This window comes from Pan troglodytes, chromosome 3 (assembly GCF_028858775.2).
Source record: "Pan troglodytes isolate AG18354 chromosome 3, NHGRI_mPanTro3-v2.0_pri, whole genome shotgun sequence".
In the NCBI taxonomy this organism is placed as follows: domain Eukaryota; kingdom Metazoa; phylum Chordata; class Mammalia; order Primates; family Hominidae; genus Pan; species Pan troglodytes.
In genome coordinates, this window is record NC_072401.2 from 1,014,691 (window position 1) to 1,032,207 (window position 17,517).

At 64.0% G+C, this 17,517-nt stretch overlaps 2 protein-coding genes across 8 annotated transcripts; one reads left to right on the plus strand and one right to left on the minus strand.

Moving 5' to 3' along the window:
* The first annotated feature begins 1,598 nt into the window (after positions 1 to 1,598).
* On the plus strand, positions 1,599 to 8,132 carry MYL5 (myosin light chain 5). 2 transcript variants are annotated; one of them, XM_054683645.2, is made up of 8 exons: positions 1,600 to 1,732; positions 3,452 to 3,559; positions 4,190 to 4,297; positions 4,490 to 4,565; positions 5,969 to 6,073; positions 6,564 to 6,642; positions 7,147 to 7,195; positions 7,997 to 8,132. In XM_054683645.2, exons 2-8 carry the CDS (start codon positions 3,557 to 3,559, stop codon positions 8,096 to 8,098), a joined length of 522 nt encoding a protein of 173 aa, XP_054539620.1. In that variant the 5' UTR covers positions 1,600 to 1,732; positions 3,452 to 3,556; the 3' UTR covers positions 8,099 to 8,132. The 2 variants fall into 2 exon arrangements, with proteins under 2 accessions (XP_063664587.1, XP_054539620.1); XM_063808517.1 differs by lacking the exon at positions 3,452 to 3,559 and having other exon boundaries at positions 1,599 to 1,732.
* On the minus strand, positions 7,933 to 15,441 carry SLC49A3 (solute carrier family 49 member 3). Of its 6 annotated transcripts, none has more exons than XM_063807814.1 (10): positions 15,016 to 15,440; positions 12,642 to 12,800; positions 12,196 to 12,409; positions 11,937 to 12,013; positions 10,821 to 10,958; positions 10,585 to 10,701; positions 9,711 to 9,863; positions 9,312 to 9,469; positions 8,885 to 8,994; positions 7,933 to 8,480 (listed from the first exon to the last, which is right to left on the minus strand). In XM_063807814.1, exons 1-10 carry the CDS (start codon positions 15,235 to 15,237, stop codon positions 8,062 to 8,064), a joined length of 1,767 nt encoding a protein of 588 aa, XP_063663884.1. In that variant the 5' UTR covers positions 15,238 to 15,440; the 3' UTR covers positions 7,933 to 8,061. The 6 variants fall into 6 exon arrangements, with proteins under 6 accessions (XP_063663884.1, NP_001414899.1, XP_063663885.1 ...); NM_001427970.1 differs by having other exon boundaries at positions 15,103 to 15,436; XM_063807815.1 differs by having other exon boundaries at positions 15,009 to 15,124.
* Between the last annotated feature and the right edge of the window lie 2,076 nt (positions 15,442 to 17,517).

Genomic DNA, 17,517 nt, shown 5'->3' on the forward strand with positions numbered 1-17,517 from the left:
ATCATCGGCTGCGCCTGCGCAGTTGCTGCGTGAGGCGGGGTCTGCGCCGAGTGGGCGGGGGGTTTCCTTTCCCCGCAGGGCTGGGGGTCCGCTGTTTCCCCGCGCCGCTGCCGAGGCCCCGCTGTCCGCGTCCTGGCCGTGTGTCCACACCCCAGACTGCGGGCCGGGGCGCACTCTGTCTTCTTGCGCGGAGCGTCCGAGGCCTGAGGTCAGGGCGGCTCGGGCGGGCCCAGCCCCGCGGACCGCGCCCACCCTAGGGTGGCCTGGGCAGGGACCTGGGGGCGGAGTGTGAGCCGAGTGCAGGTGGCTCCCCGGTCAGGTCCTTCTCCTACAAGGCAGTAGTGTCTGTCGCCGGCCGGGCCGCGTTGGATTCCGCGGCCCGCGGGAGCATGGCTTCCAGGCCCCTCTTCCTGCGGCTGCTCTGCCTGGGAGCACCGGGCGCCCTTCATCCCGGAGCTGGAGCTTTCTTACCCCAGGATGCCCCATCACTTCTGTCCCGAGGAGGGGCTGGGATCTTCTTGGGAAGACCAGCCCCCAACAGAGGCTGCTCCCTGGGTACCCCGACTCCAGCCCTCAGGACTCCACGGCTCCAAGGGCCCGCCCCGGCCCAGGCCTGGGGACCACTGAGCCCCACACTAGTCTTTGCTGGCCTCTGTCCACCTCCCGGTAGCTGTGTGTCTCCCACAGCTGCCCAGAGATGGGGCCTGCGGTGCCTATGCAGCCTCCCCGCTGTGCCCGAAGTGCTGACCCGCCAGCCCCATGGACGCCAGGCTTGGAGTCTAGGCAGGAGCCTGGCCCCCCCGCCCACGTTCTGGGTCTTCCTGGCGGCAGCCATGCTGCCCGTGCTGGGCCACCCTCGGGCCCCCTTTGGCCCCATGCAGTAGTGACGCAAGGCCTCCTGTGTCCCCTCCTGGCCCTGCACTGCTACAGGCAGAAGCAACTGGAGAACTATGGCTCGGGCCTCGCTAAGGTGCAGCATCACAAACTCCAGGACTCTTGAAGCAAGCATGGGGAGGACCCATGATCCTGGCGGCCTGGGCTGCCTGTCCGGGCCTAAGTCGCCTCTGCCCCCTCTCCTGGCTTGCTCTGGGGTCCAGGGCCTGGGCCTCTCTGGCTGAGAAACTAGGAAGTCACTGGGCTCTGTTTCCTGAGCTGGGTATACCAAGGCCAGTCCTATAGGGCAGGGGTCCCCAACCCCCAGGACCAGTACCAGCTTGTGGCCCGTTAGGAACCGGGCAGCACAGGACGAGGTGAGGGAGCATTGAGGGAGCATGATCGCCCGAGCTCCACCCACTTTCAGATCAGCCTGGGCATCAGATTCCCATAGGAGCGTGAACCCTAGTGTGAGCTGCGCACTTGGATCTGGATTGCGCTCTGGTGAGAATCTAATGCCTGATGAACTGAGGTGGAATAGTTTCATCCCGAAACCTTCCTCCCCAACACGGAAAAATTGTCCTCCGTGAAACCTGTCCCAGGCGCCAGAAAGGTTAGGTACTTGCTGTAGGGCCACCTGATCTTTTCTCCAGCTTCTGTGAGGTTGGCTGGCAGTCCCTGAAGACTCCTGCCTGAGACCTCTGCCTGAACCCTGTCCTCAGGGGGCCAGAAGCAAACTCCAGCCCTCCCCGTGTCTACTGCTCGCTGAGGAAGCCGCAGGTGCACACTGGATCCACAAGGCACAGAACCATCTTCGCCCTCGGCAAGCCCCCGCTTCCGCCAGGGCAGACGGCCTCAGGTGACAATGGGTTTTCCCTTCACTGGAGTTTAAAATAAACCAGACTCCTCAGCAACTCCTGCTTCCAGAATCAAAAATAAGTGTCTCTGGGGCCCAAGGTAGGGGGTGAGGGGGACATACCAGTAGCTTCCACCAGAGGTGGGGCGGGGCGGGGCAGGGCACCAGCGGAGAAAACATGCGGGCAAACACACACGGCCTGGGGAAAACCCCCTGAAGCCGATGGAGACTTGCCTTTGCTCAAGGCCTTTCCTGAGAGCTTAGTGGTGGGAGGGGTCCCACCTGGCTCAGCACACCGCCCGCAGGGGCCTCTGCAGCTGTCAGGTCAGCTGTGGGTGCAGAAGCCGATACTCCCCCGGCTCAGGCTTGCTGCTATCTTTAGCACTGTGCTCAGACTCCAGTGGCCTGGGAACCCTCTGCAGGGGGCTCTGCAGCCCTTCTCACATTCCCGGTGGCCTCGGGGGGCCTCCCAACCATGCTTCCCCCCTCGGTGTGGTTCTCCCCACTCCTGCAGCCCAGCAGTGCCCCTTCAGGATCACACCCAGACCCCACTGGACTGGCAGCAGGGGATGCCCTGGCCCTTGCTCCCAGCCCCAGGGTTCCACATCTGATCACCTGACACCTTGCAGTCGGCCCCAGGTCCCTCCTGGGCAGGTCATGCCTCCAGGGTCCTCAACCTCAGGAGTCAGTGCTTCATAGAGGCCGCTGGACCTGGGGATGGCACCAGGCAGCATCTCAGGGGACGCCAACTGTGACCATGTGTCCCTCGGGGGGTAGGACTTCTGCTCAAGAGACATGCAAGTGGCACCTGTCTTTTTAGCCTTACAGACACGGTGGCGCCCCCAGGGATCCCACCTGCGGTTGTGGCTGCATATAGTCACTCCCACCACTGCCCCTGCAGCACCGAGGGGCAGGTGCCCTGGGTCCTATTACCTGCTGCCTCCCACGCAGACGCAGGCCTGGGGGGCTCCAAAAGCTTGTTCTCCACTCAGCCTGTAGGCCTCCTCCTTGATCCTGCTTGGCCTGCAGACCCTCCTCCCACCCCTTGAACCAGGGCATCTGGATGCTGACTCTGTGGTGGCCTCTGATGTCTGACACCACCAACAGACCCTGGGCCAGGTCCCTACCCCAGACTCTGTGCCTGAGGCCATGGTATAGTGGGGAAGACCAGGCTCAGGGCCCTAGAGTCCCCCTCCTAGCCCATCTGAGCAACGTGGCCATCTCCATGGCTCCTCCAACCCAGAAATGTCATCACCCATGGGCCAGGCAAGGAGCTCCCAGCCATGAGGTCAGACGGGGTGGTCCCAGGGCCAAGGCTATGGACTGACTTTTCTGTCACCAAGGCAGGGAGGGGCGTGGACACCCCTGACAGACAGCGTGTGCTTGGCAGAAGCCCGGTGACCAGCTGCAGTCACCCACAGCAGCTTTGTGTAAATCTAGAAAAAGTGCCCCTTCCTCTGGCTCCTGCAGTTCCAGGGTGCCCAGGCCCCCAGCCAAGAGCGTGTACAGGTGGCCCTGGTGACACACAGAATCCTTGGGAGAACAAAGCCTCCCCGGGGGTCGGGGACAGGTGGATGGGAGGTAGTCCTGGCCAGAGGTATCTGGGGAGGCTGGGGGCCTTGCGGGGTGGGGCAGGCCAAGGGTGTGAGTCACTGCCAGGCTGCCAAAGCTCACTCTGCAGTTGTCCAGTCCCCTGGGGTAGCCCCAAGCCTGTCCTTCTAGGGAGTGGCAGCCGGAGTCTGAACTGTCCTGGGGGACCAAGCAGGAGCTTAAGATGGGCAAGACCTGGGGCCCTGGGCAGACGCATCAAAGCAGGCAGAAGCAGGCATGGTGAGCAGGCCGCCGTGCATGCCTGGGGCAGGCGTGTGGGTGTGAGCTGTGCCGTGCATGTGTACATGCACACAGACAAGAGCGTGGGCGTGTCTGTGCATGCGTGTGAGTGCAGGTGTGGGCGTGTGCTGTGCCTGCATATGTGTGTGCATGAGCGTGTATATGTGCATGTGTGTGACCTTGCGGGTGTGGGCTGTGCTGTGTGGTGGGAGGTACATGCCTCACGCTGCTCTCCTGGTGAGAGTCCGGAGCAGGATGAGGGGGTTCCTGGCTTTCACAAAATCCCGGTACCCAGAACAAGCCCACCCAGAGTCCACTTGCCCCTCAAGCCTTCAGAGGCCAAGCTGGCTCCTGCTGGACCGCAATCCCTGACCACTGTGCTCTGTGGGCCTTCTGGAAGCCACTGTCCCTCCCCCAGTCCCTGTGCTGAAGCCAGACACCTGCAGCCGTCCTGCCCCCAACCCCAGCTACCCAGGCCTGAGGCTGGCATGCTCCTCAGCTGCCTGGGCCCCTCCAGCCCCAAGGGCTGAGGTCCACCCTTCATCTGAGTTAAGTCTCTCAAAACTCTGGGTGCCCTGGAGGGTTTCCTCAGCCAGCCCAGGACCCTCAGCCATGGTGCTCCCACCACAGGCCAGCAGGAAGACCAAGAAGAAGGAAGGGGGTGCCCTCCGGGCCCAGAGAGCTTCATCCAATGTCTTCTCCAACTTTGAGCAGACTCAGATCCAGGAGTTCAAGGAGGTGAGACTTTCCTGCTTCACTGGGAGCCCCCACCCCCAGGAGCCTGTGCTGGGAAGACCCCATGTGGGCTGGCTCCAGGGCCAGCAGGAGTGGGAGCCTATCCTCAGTCAGGGGTGCTGAGGAACCAGGAGCAGGGGGCGGGGCAGAGCCCAGCCAGGTTGGCAGCACAGCAGCCCTGACCTTGGTCCCCAGGCATTCACACTCATGGATCAGAACCGAGATGGCTTCATTGACAAGGAGGACCTGAAGGACACCTATGCCTCCCTGGGTAGGTACCCAGGCAGAACACCTCAGAGCCCTTGGAGGAGGCGAACACAGAGGTCCTCCAGCTCCAGACGCCGCGGCCCCTCCTCGAATGGAGCCAGGGCCCGCGCCTCAGAGGCCCACCAATGGCCCTGAAGCTGCGAGGCGATGGCCCTGGCCGCCCTTGGTTCCATCAGAGCTGGCAGAGAGCGTCCCAGGGTGAGACAGGGTGGGTGGGACAGCCCAAGCCTGGAAACTCAGAGCCCTGAAGCTGCGAGGCGATGCCCCTGGCCGCCCTTGGTTCCATCAGAGCTGGCAGAGAGCGTCCCAGGGTGAGACAGGGTGGGTGGGACAGCCCAAGCCTGGAAACTCAGAGCCCTGAAGCTGCGAGGCGATGCCCCTGGCCGCCCTTGGTTCCATCAGAGCTGGCAGAGAGCGTCCCAGGGTGAGACAGGGTGGGTGGGACAGCCCAAGCCTGGAAACTCAGAGCCCTGAAGCTGCGAGGCGATGCCCCTGGCCGCCCTTGGTTCCATCAGAGCTGGCAGAGAGCGTCCCAGGGTGAGACAGGGTGGGTGGGACAGCCCAAGCCTGGAAACTCAGAGCCCTGAAGCTGCGAGGCGATGCCCCTGGCCGCCCTTGGTTCCATCAGAGCTGGCAGAGAGCGTCCCAGGGTGAGACAGGGTGGGTGGGACACCCCAAGCCTGGAAACTCAGAGCCCTGAAGCTGCGAGGCGATGCCCCTGGCCGCCCTTGGTTCCATCAGAGCTGGCAGAGAGCGTCCCAGGGTGAGACAGGGTGGGTGGGACAGCCCAAGCCTGGAAACTCAGAGTGGGCTTTGAGGCAGCAGGCTCCAGGGAGGGGCTGACTCTCTGGTAGGACGCCACAGGCAGGCAGGCGGCTTGCCCCCAGGCAGGACCACAGAGCTGACAGAGGGCGTGGAGACCCTGCCCAGCCTCTGCAGCACAGCCCGAGTGTGGTGGGGCACACTGCCCTCCCCAGCTTCAGTCCTCCCTGCGGCACATTCTGTTCCCAGCAGCTGCCTCTGACCTGAGGCAGGAGGGCAGGGGGCTTCGGTCCTGCCCTGGGAGCTGGGGAGTGATTTCTCCTTGGGGTGGGAGGGTCGCAAGTGACCCACCTTCCTCTCGGCCCTGCTTATGCCCAGAATTAAGAACAGCAGATCCCAGCACCTTCCCAGGCTCTGTGTCACCTCCCTCTCCCTCAGCACTTAGTCCTGGGGCTCACGGTTTGGGGTGAGGTGGACACAGCCAGCCAGATGCACCCACTGCCCCACGTGCCTGGGCCAAGCGCCTCCTTCCCGCTCCCTCCCCACCCCTCCCATCTGCCTGCCTGGCCCTGTGCTGGGGTCACCTGCTGGTGGCACAGGGCAGGCAACAAGCCCTGCCCTGTGACGCCCCCATGTCTGTAACAGGCAAGACCAACGTCAAGGACGACGAGCTGGACGCCATGCTCAAAGAGGCCTCGGGGCCCATCAACTTCACCATGTTTCTGAACCTGTTTGGGGAGAAGCTGAGCGGTGAGCACCGGTGGGGCAGGCCTGGCCCTCCTAGCTAATTCCTGACAGTTAGAGATCCGGACATTTCACGTAAAAATCTCTCTTTTCCAATCTCTGGAGAAGCCCTAGGGCCTGGCACTCTGGGAGCCAACAACTGTGGGGCCCCATCAGCCACCCCAGAGCCATGTGCTCAGGCCCGCCCTCCTGCCCCACGTGCTGTGTGACCCACCGTCGACACCTCTGTCCCTCACTCATGCAGCACTCACCCCCAGCTCCAGGCCTGGGCTGACCCTGGGCACCCCAAAACTCACTACACCCCAGGGCAGGAGTGCCCGACAAGGCCTCCTTGGGGCTCAGGAAAGGAGAAGGCCTTCAGGCAGAGGCCACCTTGTGGGCAGAGGCTTGGAGTCTCCCTCTGCTTGGGGCAGGGGTCTCCCCTCCTGCCATCTGTCCTTGGCAGCCACAGGACTGCCACCCTGACGGCCCTGGGCTGAAGGTGCCTTTGTGGCAGGTACCGACGCCGAGGAAACCATTCTTAACGCCTTCAAGATGCTGGACCCGGACGGGAAAGGGAAAATCAACAAGGAGTAGTGAGTGCCCGGGCGGCCAGGGCGGCCCGGCTTCCGGGGAACCCCAGTGATCTCATCCTGTCCCAAAAGGGACAGTCAGCCACCAGATGCCATGCCCACCTCCCCACCTCCGACCAGCTTCAGGGCCATGAGGAGCGAACCCAGGATCCCAGCTGAGTGGAAGGCCAGCCCTGCTCACACAGGGACCAGCGCCTGTGCCCGGCGGGGGTGGGGCGGCTTCCCCTCAGCCCACTCCTCCATCTTCAGCTCCTGCTAGGCACCGGGGAAAGTACCAGGCGCTGGCCTGTAACCTCCTTCCGGCTCTGTCCCCATCAGCAGCTCCCCCAGAAGTGATGGCCCCTGAGTGTGTGTTGGGAAGGGACCTGCCCCAGGGCCACACTCCAGCGGGAAGGGCGGGAGTGCAGTGAGCGAGTACAACCTGGGGCTCCTGGAGCACCTGAGCCCCACCGAGAAGGCTCCTGCGCCCCCGCCTCAGCCCGCGCTGACCCCTTTCCTCGTCCTCAGCATCAAGCGTCTGCTGATGTCCCAGGCTGACAAGATGACGGCGGAAGAGGTCTGGCCCGCGGCTCCCCTGCCAAGCCCACGAGGGGAGGGCGGGGCTCCCGGGGTCAGCTGGGTGGAGGGGGACGCGGAGCCCGAGGGGCTGCAGCGCCGCGGTTAGGACCCAGGACAGAACAGGCCCCCGGGGGGCTCCCGAAGTGCCCGTCTGAGGGACGGAACTGGCTCAGAGGGATCAGGTCAGCGGTTGGAGACCCCTCCCCTCCGTTAGATCAGCGGCTGGAGACCCCTCCGCGGCCTGAGCGTCTGTCCCAGCCGGAGGGGCGGGACTCACAGCTGTGCGGTCCGGAGCCGCCCCCCACCCCCGACGCGCCGCTCCCAGCCCCAGCCCCAGAGGGCGAGACTAATGCCCGGCCACCCCCCAGGACCCCCGCACCTCCCCCAGACCCCACACGGTCCTCCCCGACGCTGCTGAAGGGCCGAGCCCGACACGTGCGCCCAGACTGTGGCTGCAGCCGCCGCCGCCCCGCCCCCTCCGGCGCCGCCCCGCCCCCTCCGGCGCCGCCCCGCCCCCTCCGGCGCCGCCCCGCCCCCTCCGGCGCCGCCCCGCCCCCTCCGGCGCCGCCCCGCCCCCTCCGGCGCCGCCCCGCCCCCTCCGGCGCCGCCCCGCCCCCTCCGGCGCCGCCCCGCCCCCTCCGGCGCCGCCCCGCCCCCTCCGGCGCCGCCCTCACCCCGCACCCGGGCCCCTCCCCGCTCCCCCTCCCGCGGCGCAGAAACCACACCCGGGGCCGCTGCAGGTCCGCGCTTGTAATTCGCTCCCGGAGCCCGCAGGGAGCCCTTTCGCCCCCGCCCGCAGGTGGACCAGATGTTCCAGTTCGCCTCCATCGATGCGGCGGGCAACCTGGACTACAAGGCGCTCAGCTACGTGATCACCCACGGGGAGGAGAAGGAGGAGTGAGGCCCGGCCGGGTCAATAAACCTGGACGCTTGGACCCTGCCTGCGAGTCTGCCGGGGCGGGAGGGCGCGTCGGTGGCTGCTGGGCCTTGCGCACGGGGAGTCTCTCGGTGGCAGGCTGGGTGGAGGCTCCCGGGCCCTCTGGGGTCCTCTAGCGAGGCCCCCCTCGCCGTGCACTCCGGAGTCGCCGTGCTGGGCCCCAGGACCCCAGCCCTTCCCGCTCCCCCTCGGTCCACACCCGGCCCTGAGTCTGCGCCGCCCACGGCGTTACCGGTGGAGGGGGGCTCCCCAGACTCGGCCTGCAGGCGCCGGTATGGGGTGTGGAAGAAGAGCGCCAGGATGCAGCTGAAGAGGGTGCACAGACCGGCCATCAGCAGCAGAGACACTGGGGACACATAGCACAGCTGTCCCCACAGCCAAGCCCAGGGGCCACAGATGGGCAGAGCCCAATGCTGGCCTATGGTGACCCCACTACCCTTGACCACAGAGTGACCCCAGACGGAGAGCCCACTCGCAGCTCTTGACAGCCCTGAGGGGGTGTTTGCAGACCCAGGTCCTGAGAGAGGTCACTAGCATGGGGTCTGGGATATGGGTGTGCCAGCCCCACCTCTGATCTCGGCCACACCTGTCCTGGCTCACCTGTCCTATTGCCCGGGGACTCCCTGCGTGGTGCTCACCTGTCCTACTGTTTAGGGCTCCCCACATAGGGTTCACCTGTCCCGCTCCCAGGGAATCTTCACATGGGGCTCACCTGTCCTGTTCCCCGGGGACTCCCCATGTGAGGCTCACCTGTCCAGTCAAGTGGATCCTCCCCCTGCTGGCAGGTGGAGAAGGACGGCTCCGATCGTCGCACAGTCAGTGCCGTCATTGCCAGCATGATGAGTATTCCCTCGGCCTGCCTGGACACACGTGGCCCTCAGCCCCCGCTGCACTGCCCACCCCCTCGGAGCCAGGTGCCACCTTGGGAAGTGTTGACATCGGTGCTGTCCCTTGTGCCACCACCCTCCCGAAGGCAGCACGCAGCCTCGGTCATGGGCCCTATCAGCCGGCCCGGCCTGCACACAGCAGGTGCTCAGAACCTGCTCAGCCCTTGCCAGAGCAGGCAGGTTCCCCACCTCCCCGAAAAGGGGCCTGGACCACATGGTGCAACCCCAGGGGTGTAGGGGTGGAGCAAGGGGAGTATCTCGGGTTGCAGCAGGGGCAGATGGACACTCACCCCAGCACAAAGATCACGCCTGTGGCAGCCCCCTCCCCCACGGGGAAGGAACACTCGACCGCCAACTCCATGGCCACGGGGCCCACCGAGAAGCCAAACAGCCCAAGCAGCGAGCAGGTGGCGGCCAGGGCAAGGGTCTGTCCCTGCAGCTGGGACACCTGGGAGCAGCGGAACGGCAGGCAGACAGGTGGAGGGGGTGGCAGTCAGAACTGGACCTGGCTTCACGGGACATGGGGCACGGGGCAGGAGAACCCATCCCACCCCGGGGCCACCCTGGCTGGCAGAGGCTGGGCATGAGACAGTCCAGACCTCTGTTCCAGCCAAGCCGCCAACTGCCCTCTCCGGGCCTCACCACCCACCCACCCCCACAGGGCAGTCTTGGCTTGAGGAGATCCTCACCAGGGCAAAGGGCACGCAGGCCAGAGAGAACAGGCACAGGCCAATCTTGGTGGCCTCAGTGAAGTGCTTGGTCCGGTCCACATAGGGGCCGAGAGCCAGTGCCCCCAGGATCCCAAACGTGATGAAGAGAGCGCCACAGAGGCCGGAAAACCCCTGGAGGAGGCGAGAAGAGGCCAGGGCCCCAAGAGGCCACCATTATCCTAGGTGCATGCCGTCAGGGCAGGGGGCTCAGTGTAGGGCCGTGTGCTGTGCCCAAGGCCCAGGCATAGCAACACAGCTTCCAGACGCACCGCTGGCTGCCTGCGGGGTAGGGTTTCCTGCCTTGTGTTTCCCACCCCACCCCAGAGCAAAGCAATCGCTAAAGGGAAGAGCCTGTCTCCACAGAGGCCCCACAGGGCCGTGGTACCTGTGGCCCTGGCAAAGGTGGAAACATGCCCCCAATCCTACACTGAGCACTGATCCCAGAAGGCAGAGGGCAGAGGGCCAGCTCGGAGATACGTGAGCAGAGCAAGGCCCTCCCCGCTGCACGTCTGGATACCAGAAGGTGGCGCTGTCCTGCAGACCCACAGGGGCGGGGCCATGCTGGGAAGGGGCATTGGGAGCCCTGGGGGCCCCACCTTCCCATCCACAGGGCACCGTCAGTCCCTCCGCTCCGTCCCACAGCTGCCCCACCCCACTGCAGCTGTGCCCACCACCTCCACTGCCTGTGGACATAATGTCACACAGGGCATCTCGGGAGGGCCCACAGCACAGAAGGGTGTCAATGTGGCCCCCGCCAGGGTCGGACACTGGGCACCCTGGAGGCGGCGGTGACTCCATGGCCATATGGGGCGGGTGACAGAGGCAGGGTCCCCAGGGGTGGGGCCAGGCTCACACTGGAGTGGCCGCTTGCACAGAGGATCTGCTCCAGGAGGGCTGAGAAGCTGGCAGAGATCCCGATCATTCCCCCCAAGCACACAGCCAGGATGACATAGGCCTTGTTCCACACGAGCTGCGGGGAAAGAGCATCTCAGCCCCGGAGCCCGGGGGCCCTTCCCAAACCCGTCGCCTCCTCAGCCTCTTGCCCCCACCCCCAAATCCACCCTACCCCGGGGATCCCACGGCACTGACCAGCTTGAGCCCATCCAGGAACTTCTCTGAGGTGGAGCTGGCGGCCCCGGCAGAGGGCGGGGTGGGGGGCACACTCTCCCACAGGCAGATGGTGGACAGCAGGCAGACGACGCCAGCAGGGATGGTATAGACACCGAGCTGGGGAGGGGTGTGTGTGCACAAGGAGACCACACAGACTGGCACCCACACACGCCGCAGCCCTGCCTGTCCCAGGCGCCACCTCCCAGCTCCTCCTGCCCCACCACCGGCTGCCTCCCAACCTCTGGTCTGCAGCTGCCCTCTGCGAGGCCCAGGCTGGGAGGGGCCTGCTCCAGGGGCTCATGGGGACCCCTGGCTGTCAACGCATCCCTCACCAGTGACACCCTCCTGGCTGACGTTAGCCCAGCACCCCCAGGCTCCAGACTTACATCTCACTGCCAGCTGCACAGCCCATGATAGGGCTCAACACACAGACACAGGTGGGTGCAGAGGCACACGTGCATACACACTCACGCTCAGTACATACCCCCAAGCACAGACACACCACACGCACCCGATACACATGCACGAGCACACACAGGTACACACCACACATGTGCACAGACACACAGACACATATGCACACACCACACAACACACATGGGCACAGGAACAGAGACACGCACCGCACACACCACACGCACTCAATACACACAGGCAGGCATAGAAACATCACACACTGGCCGGGCGCGGTGGCTCACGCCTGTATTCCCACCACTTTGGGAAGCCGAGGTAGACGGATCATGAGGTCAGGAGTTCGAGACCAGCCTGGCCAACATGGTGAAACCCCAACTCTACCAAAAATACAAAAAAAAAAAAATTAGCCAAGCATGGTGGCGCACGCCTGTAGTCCCAGCTACTCAGGAAGATGAGGCAGGGGAATTGCTTAAACCCAGTAGGTGGAGGTTGCAGTGAGCCGAGATCGCGCCACTGCAATTCAGCCTGAGCGACAGGCTGAGACTCCTTCTCGGGTGGCGGGGCGGGGGACGGGAATCACACACGGGCATAGGAACACGGACACACTTGGGCTCAGGAACACACAGACGTGCATGCGCACACACCACACAGACCAGGCACGGGCGCCTCATGACCCCTCACCATTAACGGAATGTCCTCACCCTTCTTGACCAGCACAGGGGACAGCACGTTGGCCACAAGGACGCCCAGGGGGTTCGCTGGGTGGGCGGATGCACAGAGAAACGTGTCAGCTCGGCTGTGGCCTGGCTTCATCGCCAGCCCACAGGCAGAACCTTCTGGGCCCCAGCTCCTCCACCCTGGCCAGAGAGCCCGGGGAGCCGAGTATCTGTGTGGACCCTGAGGTGAGCCCAGGCAGGCGGCCTCCCTCCCCGGAACTCACACATGGTGGCGAGCATGTTGGCCGTGGCTCGCTGGTGCTCTGGGAACCACAAGGCAGCCAGCTTGGCCGGAGAGAAGATGACCAGGCTCTGGGCAAGGGCACAGAGGCTCTGGCCACCCATGAGGAAGGCAAATGGGTTTTGGGTCCCAACAACCATGCAGGGCACCATGCGTAGCACACTCCCGGCAAAGTTCAGCCATGCGCCCAGGATGGTCTGTGAGGAGGGGGTCGGGGACCGGGTCAGGAACGCTGCCACCAGCCCAAGTGCCCGCCCCGTCCCCCGAGCACCTGGACCTCCCACTGCCGCTACCTCGACGGCTCTGCCGGGGTCCCCAGCTGTTGGGACTGGTGGGCCCCGGTCTGGGGAGGAGGCCTTGACTCTCCTACCCAAATGCGGGGGCCCCTGCACTGTCCCGGAGCGGGCCATGGTGTGGGGTCTGACTCACCGCCGCACGGAGCCCGACGGAGTCCAGGATCCAGATGGCCACCACGCCAAATGGGGTGGATACCACGAGGTAGACCAGTGACAGCCAGTTGATCTGCTCCATGGACAGGACCAAGTCCTCAGCAATGACGTCAGCCACAGGTGCAAAGCTGAGCCACAGCTGCAGGGGCCAGGCGGGAGTCAGCGCAGGGCCACAGACCCCGGACCTACCTGCTGTGGCCCCAGCCAGCCCGAGGGGGTCAGAGTGCCAGCAGCCCCGTGAGGCCGAGGGGACACAGCGAGCTGGACATGGGGCCTTCCTGCCCAAGGAGAGCGCCACCCTGCCTCCCCCGAGGGCGGGCACCCAGCGCAGGGTCAGAGAGCATGCCCTGACCGGGGACCAGCCTGAGGGGCAGACACTGAGGCCAAGGACCTGGCCAGAGCCCACAGGACCACGAGCCCTGCCCAGACCAGACCTGGCGCTCCAAGGCAGGGAAAGGTGGGTGTGACGGGGTCTCAGCTAGAACCTCTGGGACTGCAGGCCGGCCCCACCCAAGGCCAGCCTGACCTTCCCTCCTGCAGGGCCCAGGTGTTTGGGCAGAATGTTGCCAGAGCGGGCACCATTCCCCAGCCGCAGGCATTATCAAGTGTTAGAGCTCTTCACCCCACAGACGTCCAGCACACAGCACAAGTGCACGCTGCGGCCGAGGGGAAGGCCTCCTAGGAGAGGTGAGACTGGCTCATCCCTGAGGGAGGCGAAAGTGGGGCAGGTCACCGGGGCTCACTCCGGGAGGCAGGAGGCCGTGTCACTCAAGGTCAACTTCCATGAGTCAACTGAGCTCCAGGCCACACCCTCGGACACAGCAGCCAGACCCAGGCTCCGCCCGGACAAGGTCTGACTCAGCCCACGGGACAGGACAGGGAGCTTGGGCAACAGCCGCCTTGTCTTCCTTTTTCTGCAGGACGGGGCCAGGCACAGAACAAGCTCCCCAGGCCCAGCTGGTGCCTGCCTGGCCGAGCCCGGGAGAGAAAGCCCGCCCTGCGGAGCCGAGCTGGCTGCTCCAGCCTCAGCCCTGTCCTGGTTCCTCGGGGGCCTGAGTGGGGCCCACAGCTGACTCACTGAGCAGAGATGCGTCTGAAGCGTGCGGGGCAACGTGGGAGGACGATCTGTCTGACTCCCTTCCTCATCTCCCAGCCTCGACCCTGCCTGCGCTCGCCCCCTTGGGTCCTTTGAGTCTCATCCAGAGCACTGGGCTGCCTTCCGGGGTGGGTGTTGACCCAAGCTCTGCTCCGCCTGCCCCTCATGCTGCTGGTTGGAACCCGGGATCCCTGGTCACTGGCTGCAGATGAGTAACCTCCAGCCTCAAGGGCACTTGGCTGGAGTGAACGTGGTGCTTACGGCTCACTGTGGTGACCCAGGCAGAGACCATGACGACTCTTGGTGTCAGGGTGAGATTTCTGTGTGCTCCATGATGACTCGTGGATATTAATAAAACGGTGAAAAACTGCAGTAGGAGGCCCTTGACTGTCCAAGGAATGCCCTACACCTACGACACCCACTGACTCTTGGACCATGAAACCAGCCCTGCACCCTCAGACACTCCACCCAAAGCCAGTTATGGCTTCCCCAGTGCCTGGACACGGTGGGCCAGGACGCCAAGCCACAGCAGTGAGTTACGGCTCGTGCCAGCATTGTGGGCAGCAGGCAGCCCCTGGGCCCATCCAGCAGATCCCGGGCCTGTCTCGGCCAGAGGCTGGCCCTCCATACCCAGCCAGCAAAGGAGGAGGGGAGAGGCCCCGGGGTCCACCTGGAAGAGCCCTGACCCAGGCCTAAGAGTGACTCCTGCCCCTGCCCCCGAGCTTCCTGACCATCCCCGTGACCTGGCGCCTTCCTGAGCTGTGGGTCCTGCTGCCAACTCTAGCTGTTCATTGCACGTTGGCCAGATACTGCCTGACCAGTTCCTGAGGCTCCGGGGGATGGCTGATGAGGACACACAGGGCGGGAAAGGCTGCCGCGTGCAGCACCTGAAGGGGGTGGGGGCAGGACGGAACCCAGCCCAGCCCCGGAGCTGCCCCTCACTCAGAGTCAGGTGGAGGGGAGGGCGGCTCCAAGCGCGCCCCTGCTGTGTGCCTGCTGTCCTGGGGCTGGGAGGCGTGGAAGGAGAGAGGGCCAACGCAGGGCCACCTGTATGTGACTGGCTGGGGAAGAGGGACCCAGGCTGGAGCCACTGAAGGCTGGGAAGGGCTGGGACTCCGTGACTGGCAGATCCCCCTGGGCACCCAGCCCTGCTCTGTGCCCTGGGCCCAGCCACCTCCAGGACAGACAGTGCCCCCAGTGCCCGCAATCCCTAGCCACCCGCAGAAGGCACCCCCCGCCCCCAGCCAGCACCTGGCACCTCGGGCTGTGGCCACAGGAAAACAAAACCCGGCTGGTCCGAGGGACTGAGGGTCCCGGAGCCACCTGTCCCCGCCCCTGCCCCTACCGTGGCGTTGGAGCAGTTGAGCAGGCTGATCGCGAGCAGGAACACCCAGCGGCGCGCGTAGGTGCGGTGGCCCAGCTGCGCGCACAGGGCCCGGGGCTCGGCCAACCCCGTCTCGGCCTCCGTCGGCCCCGCCATCGTCCGCGGCCTCCACGGGTCTCCGCCGGTCCCGCCGGCCGCCCGGGCTTAAGGACCTTCCCGCGTGGGCCGGGACCGCCTGCGGGCGGAGGTGGGGCCGGGCCGGGCCGGGCCACGGGGGGCCAGTTCCGCCCCAAGGACTACGGAGGAGGGTCCCGCCCCGTCCCAGTTAAAGGAGACCCAAAAAAGCGGGGGAAGGGCGGGCAAAGGTGAAGTTGGACCCTCCTCCTTCGGCCTCAGGCTGGAAGTCCCTGCCACAAAAACCGAATGTCCCTTCTGGAAAGGGCCCCGGTCACAGCCTGTGTGCTTCTCGGGGTGGGCGCAGGAAAGGCGGCCTGGAAGTCACTCTGCCCAGCAGAAGCTCTGCATTTCCTGAAGGGGGCTGTGGACCCCAAGTTCCTGAGGTTCAAGCCAGCCACAGGGAGGGGCCAGAGGCCAGCCTGGAAGAAGAGGCTGGGCTCGCTTTGCGCAGAGCCTCAAATCAGACCAGTCCCTCTAGAGCCCCTGCGGGAAGCAGGCATGGGGTAGGAGGGGCGAGGGGCTGCAGGCCAAGGCTGGAGGGAAGGCCAGAAAGGCCTGTGGGCCCCACCCTGGGGTAGGCAGTCCGCCACACACGCACCGGATTGTTACCTGCATTTTACAACGGAGGACACGGCTCTCCGAGGAGTAGGCACAGGTTTCTGTTTGTTTAGGATGGAGAGGCCTGTGTGTTGGAAGGCAGAGGAGGGAGTTTCGGCTTAGTCTTTTCTGCAAGAACCTGCTGATCCCACAACTGTGCCTGGCCCACCCTGGGGAGCCCAAGAGGCTCCAGGCCCTGTTGCTGAGGCCAGCATAGGGGTGGGGGTGGAGGGTGGCCTGGTCAGACGTGCAAACAGGACTTCCCCCAAACAGGGAGTCTCTCTTGACCCTTGAAGCCATCCCCGTTTTCTGACACTCACAATATTATTCCTGGTTTTTGTCTTAAACATTCATCTCCTTTGCCAGGGCCTGTCCATGGTCCACAGCTGAGTCTGAACAGGCTAATCATGAGGCCCCAGCTTTCACTGTGCAGTCTTCTGCAGGGATTGTGTGTGTGTCTCAGATAGAGCTCTCCACTTTGGGATTTTTTTTTTTTTTTGTAGAGTCTCATCCAGTAACAAAGAGAAAATGGAGCTCACCCGGGGTGTCCTGAGATGGGTGGGCCCCAAGGGAGTTCCATTCTCTGAGACGTGTGATGGAGCCCTGTGGTCCTCACTCTCTTTATCTCCTCTGCCTTCCCCGCCGTCTAGCCTCCCCCCTCATCTTTGTTCCCCATTCCCCCACCAGTTCCTTCTGTTCTCCTTCTCCTCACCTCTTGCTCGCCCTGCCCTGAGGGCCCAGCCCCTCACAACCTTCCTCCATAGTCCAGTGCCAATGTTGGCCTAGGGCCTTCAACATCCCCTAACCCCACCTGGCAGAGGGGGAGTTGCAGTGCAGGCTTCCCTGTTGAGGGACCTCACTATTGTGGAGCACTGCCTCTGACAGGTGGTGTCTGAGCCTGTCACCATGAAATGGGGCAGCCACAGTAGCTACCTCCATCGTTCAGTCTCTGTTGAGCATGCATTGTCGAGGGGTGTCACCATGAAACGGGGCAGCCACTGTAGCTACCTCCATTGTTCAGTCTCCGTTGAGCGTGCATTGTTGAGGGGCTCCTCCTCCCTACATGTCGGAACTCTTGGGTTGAGCAGGTGAGCTCAGCAACATTGCAGAATGCAAGATCAGCACACAACAATCGCTTGCATTGATGTATACCAACAAGAAACATGAAAACCAAAGTTAAAGACATTCATAATTACTCCAAGGAAAATTAAATACTTTGGTATAAACTTAGCAAACCATCTACAGAACTTGCATGCTAAAAATTACAAACCATGGGCCGGGTGCGGTGGCTCACGCCTGTAATCCCAACACTTTGGGAGGCCAAGGCAGGTGGATCACAAGGTCAGGAGTTCAAGACCAGCCTGGCCAACATGGTGAAACCCCGTCTCTAGTAAAAATACAAAAATTAGCCAGGTGTGGTGATACGCACCTGTAGTCCCAGCTATTTGGGAGGCTGAGGTAGGAGAATCTCGACCCCGGGAAGCAGAGGTTGCAGTGAGCTGAGATCATGCCACTGCACTCCAGCCTGGGCAACAGAGTGAGACTCTGTCTCAAAAAAAAAAAAAAAAAATTACACACCATGGCTGGGCGAGGTGGCTCACATCTATAATCCCAGCACTTTGGGAGGCCAAGGTGGGTGGATTACCTGAGGTCGGGAGTTCA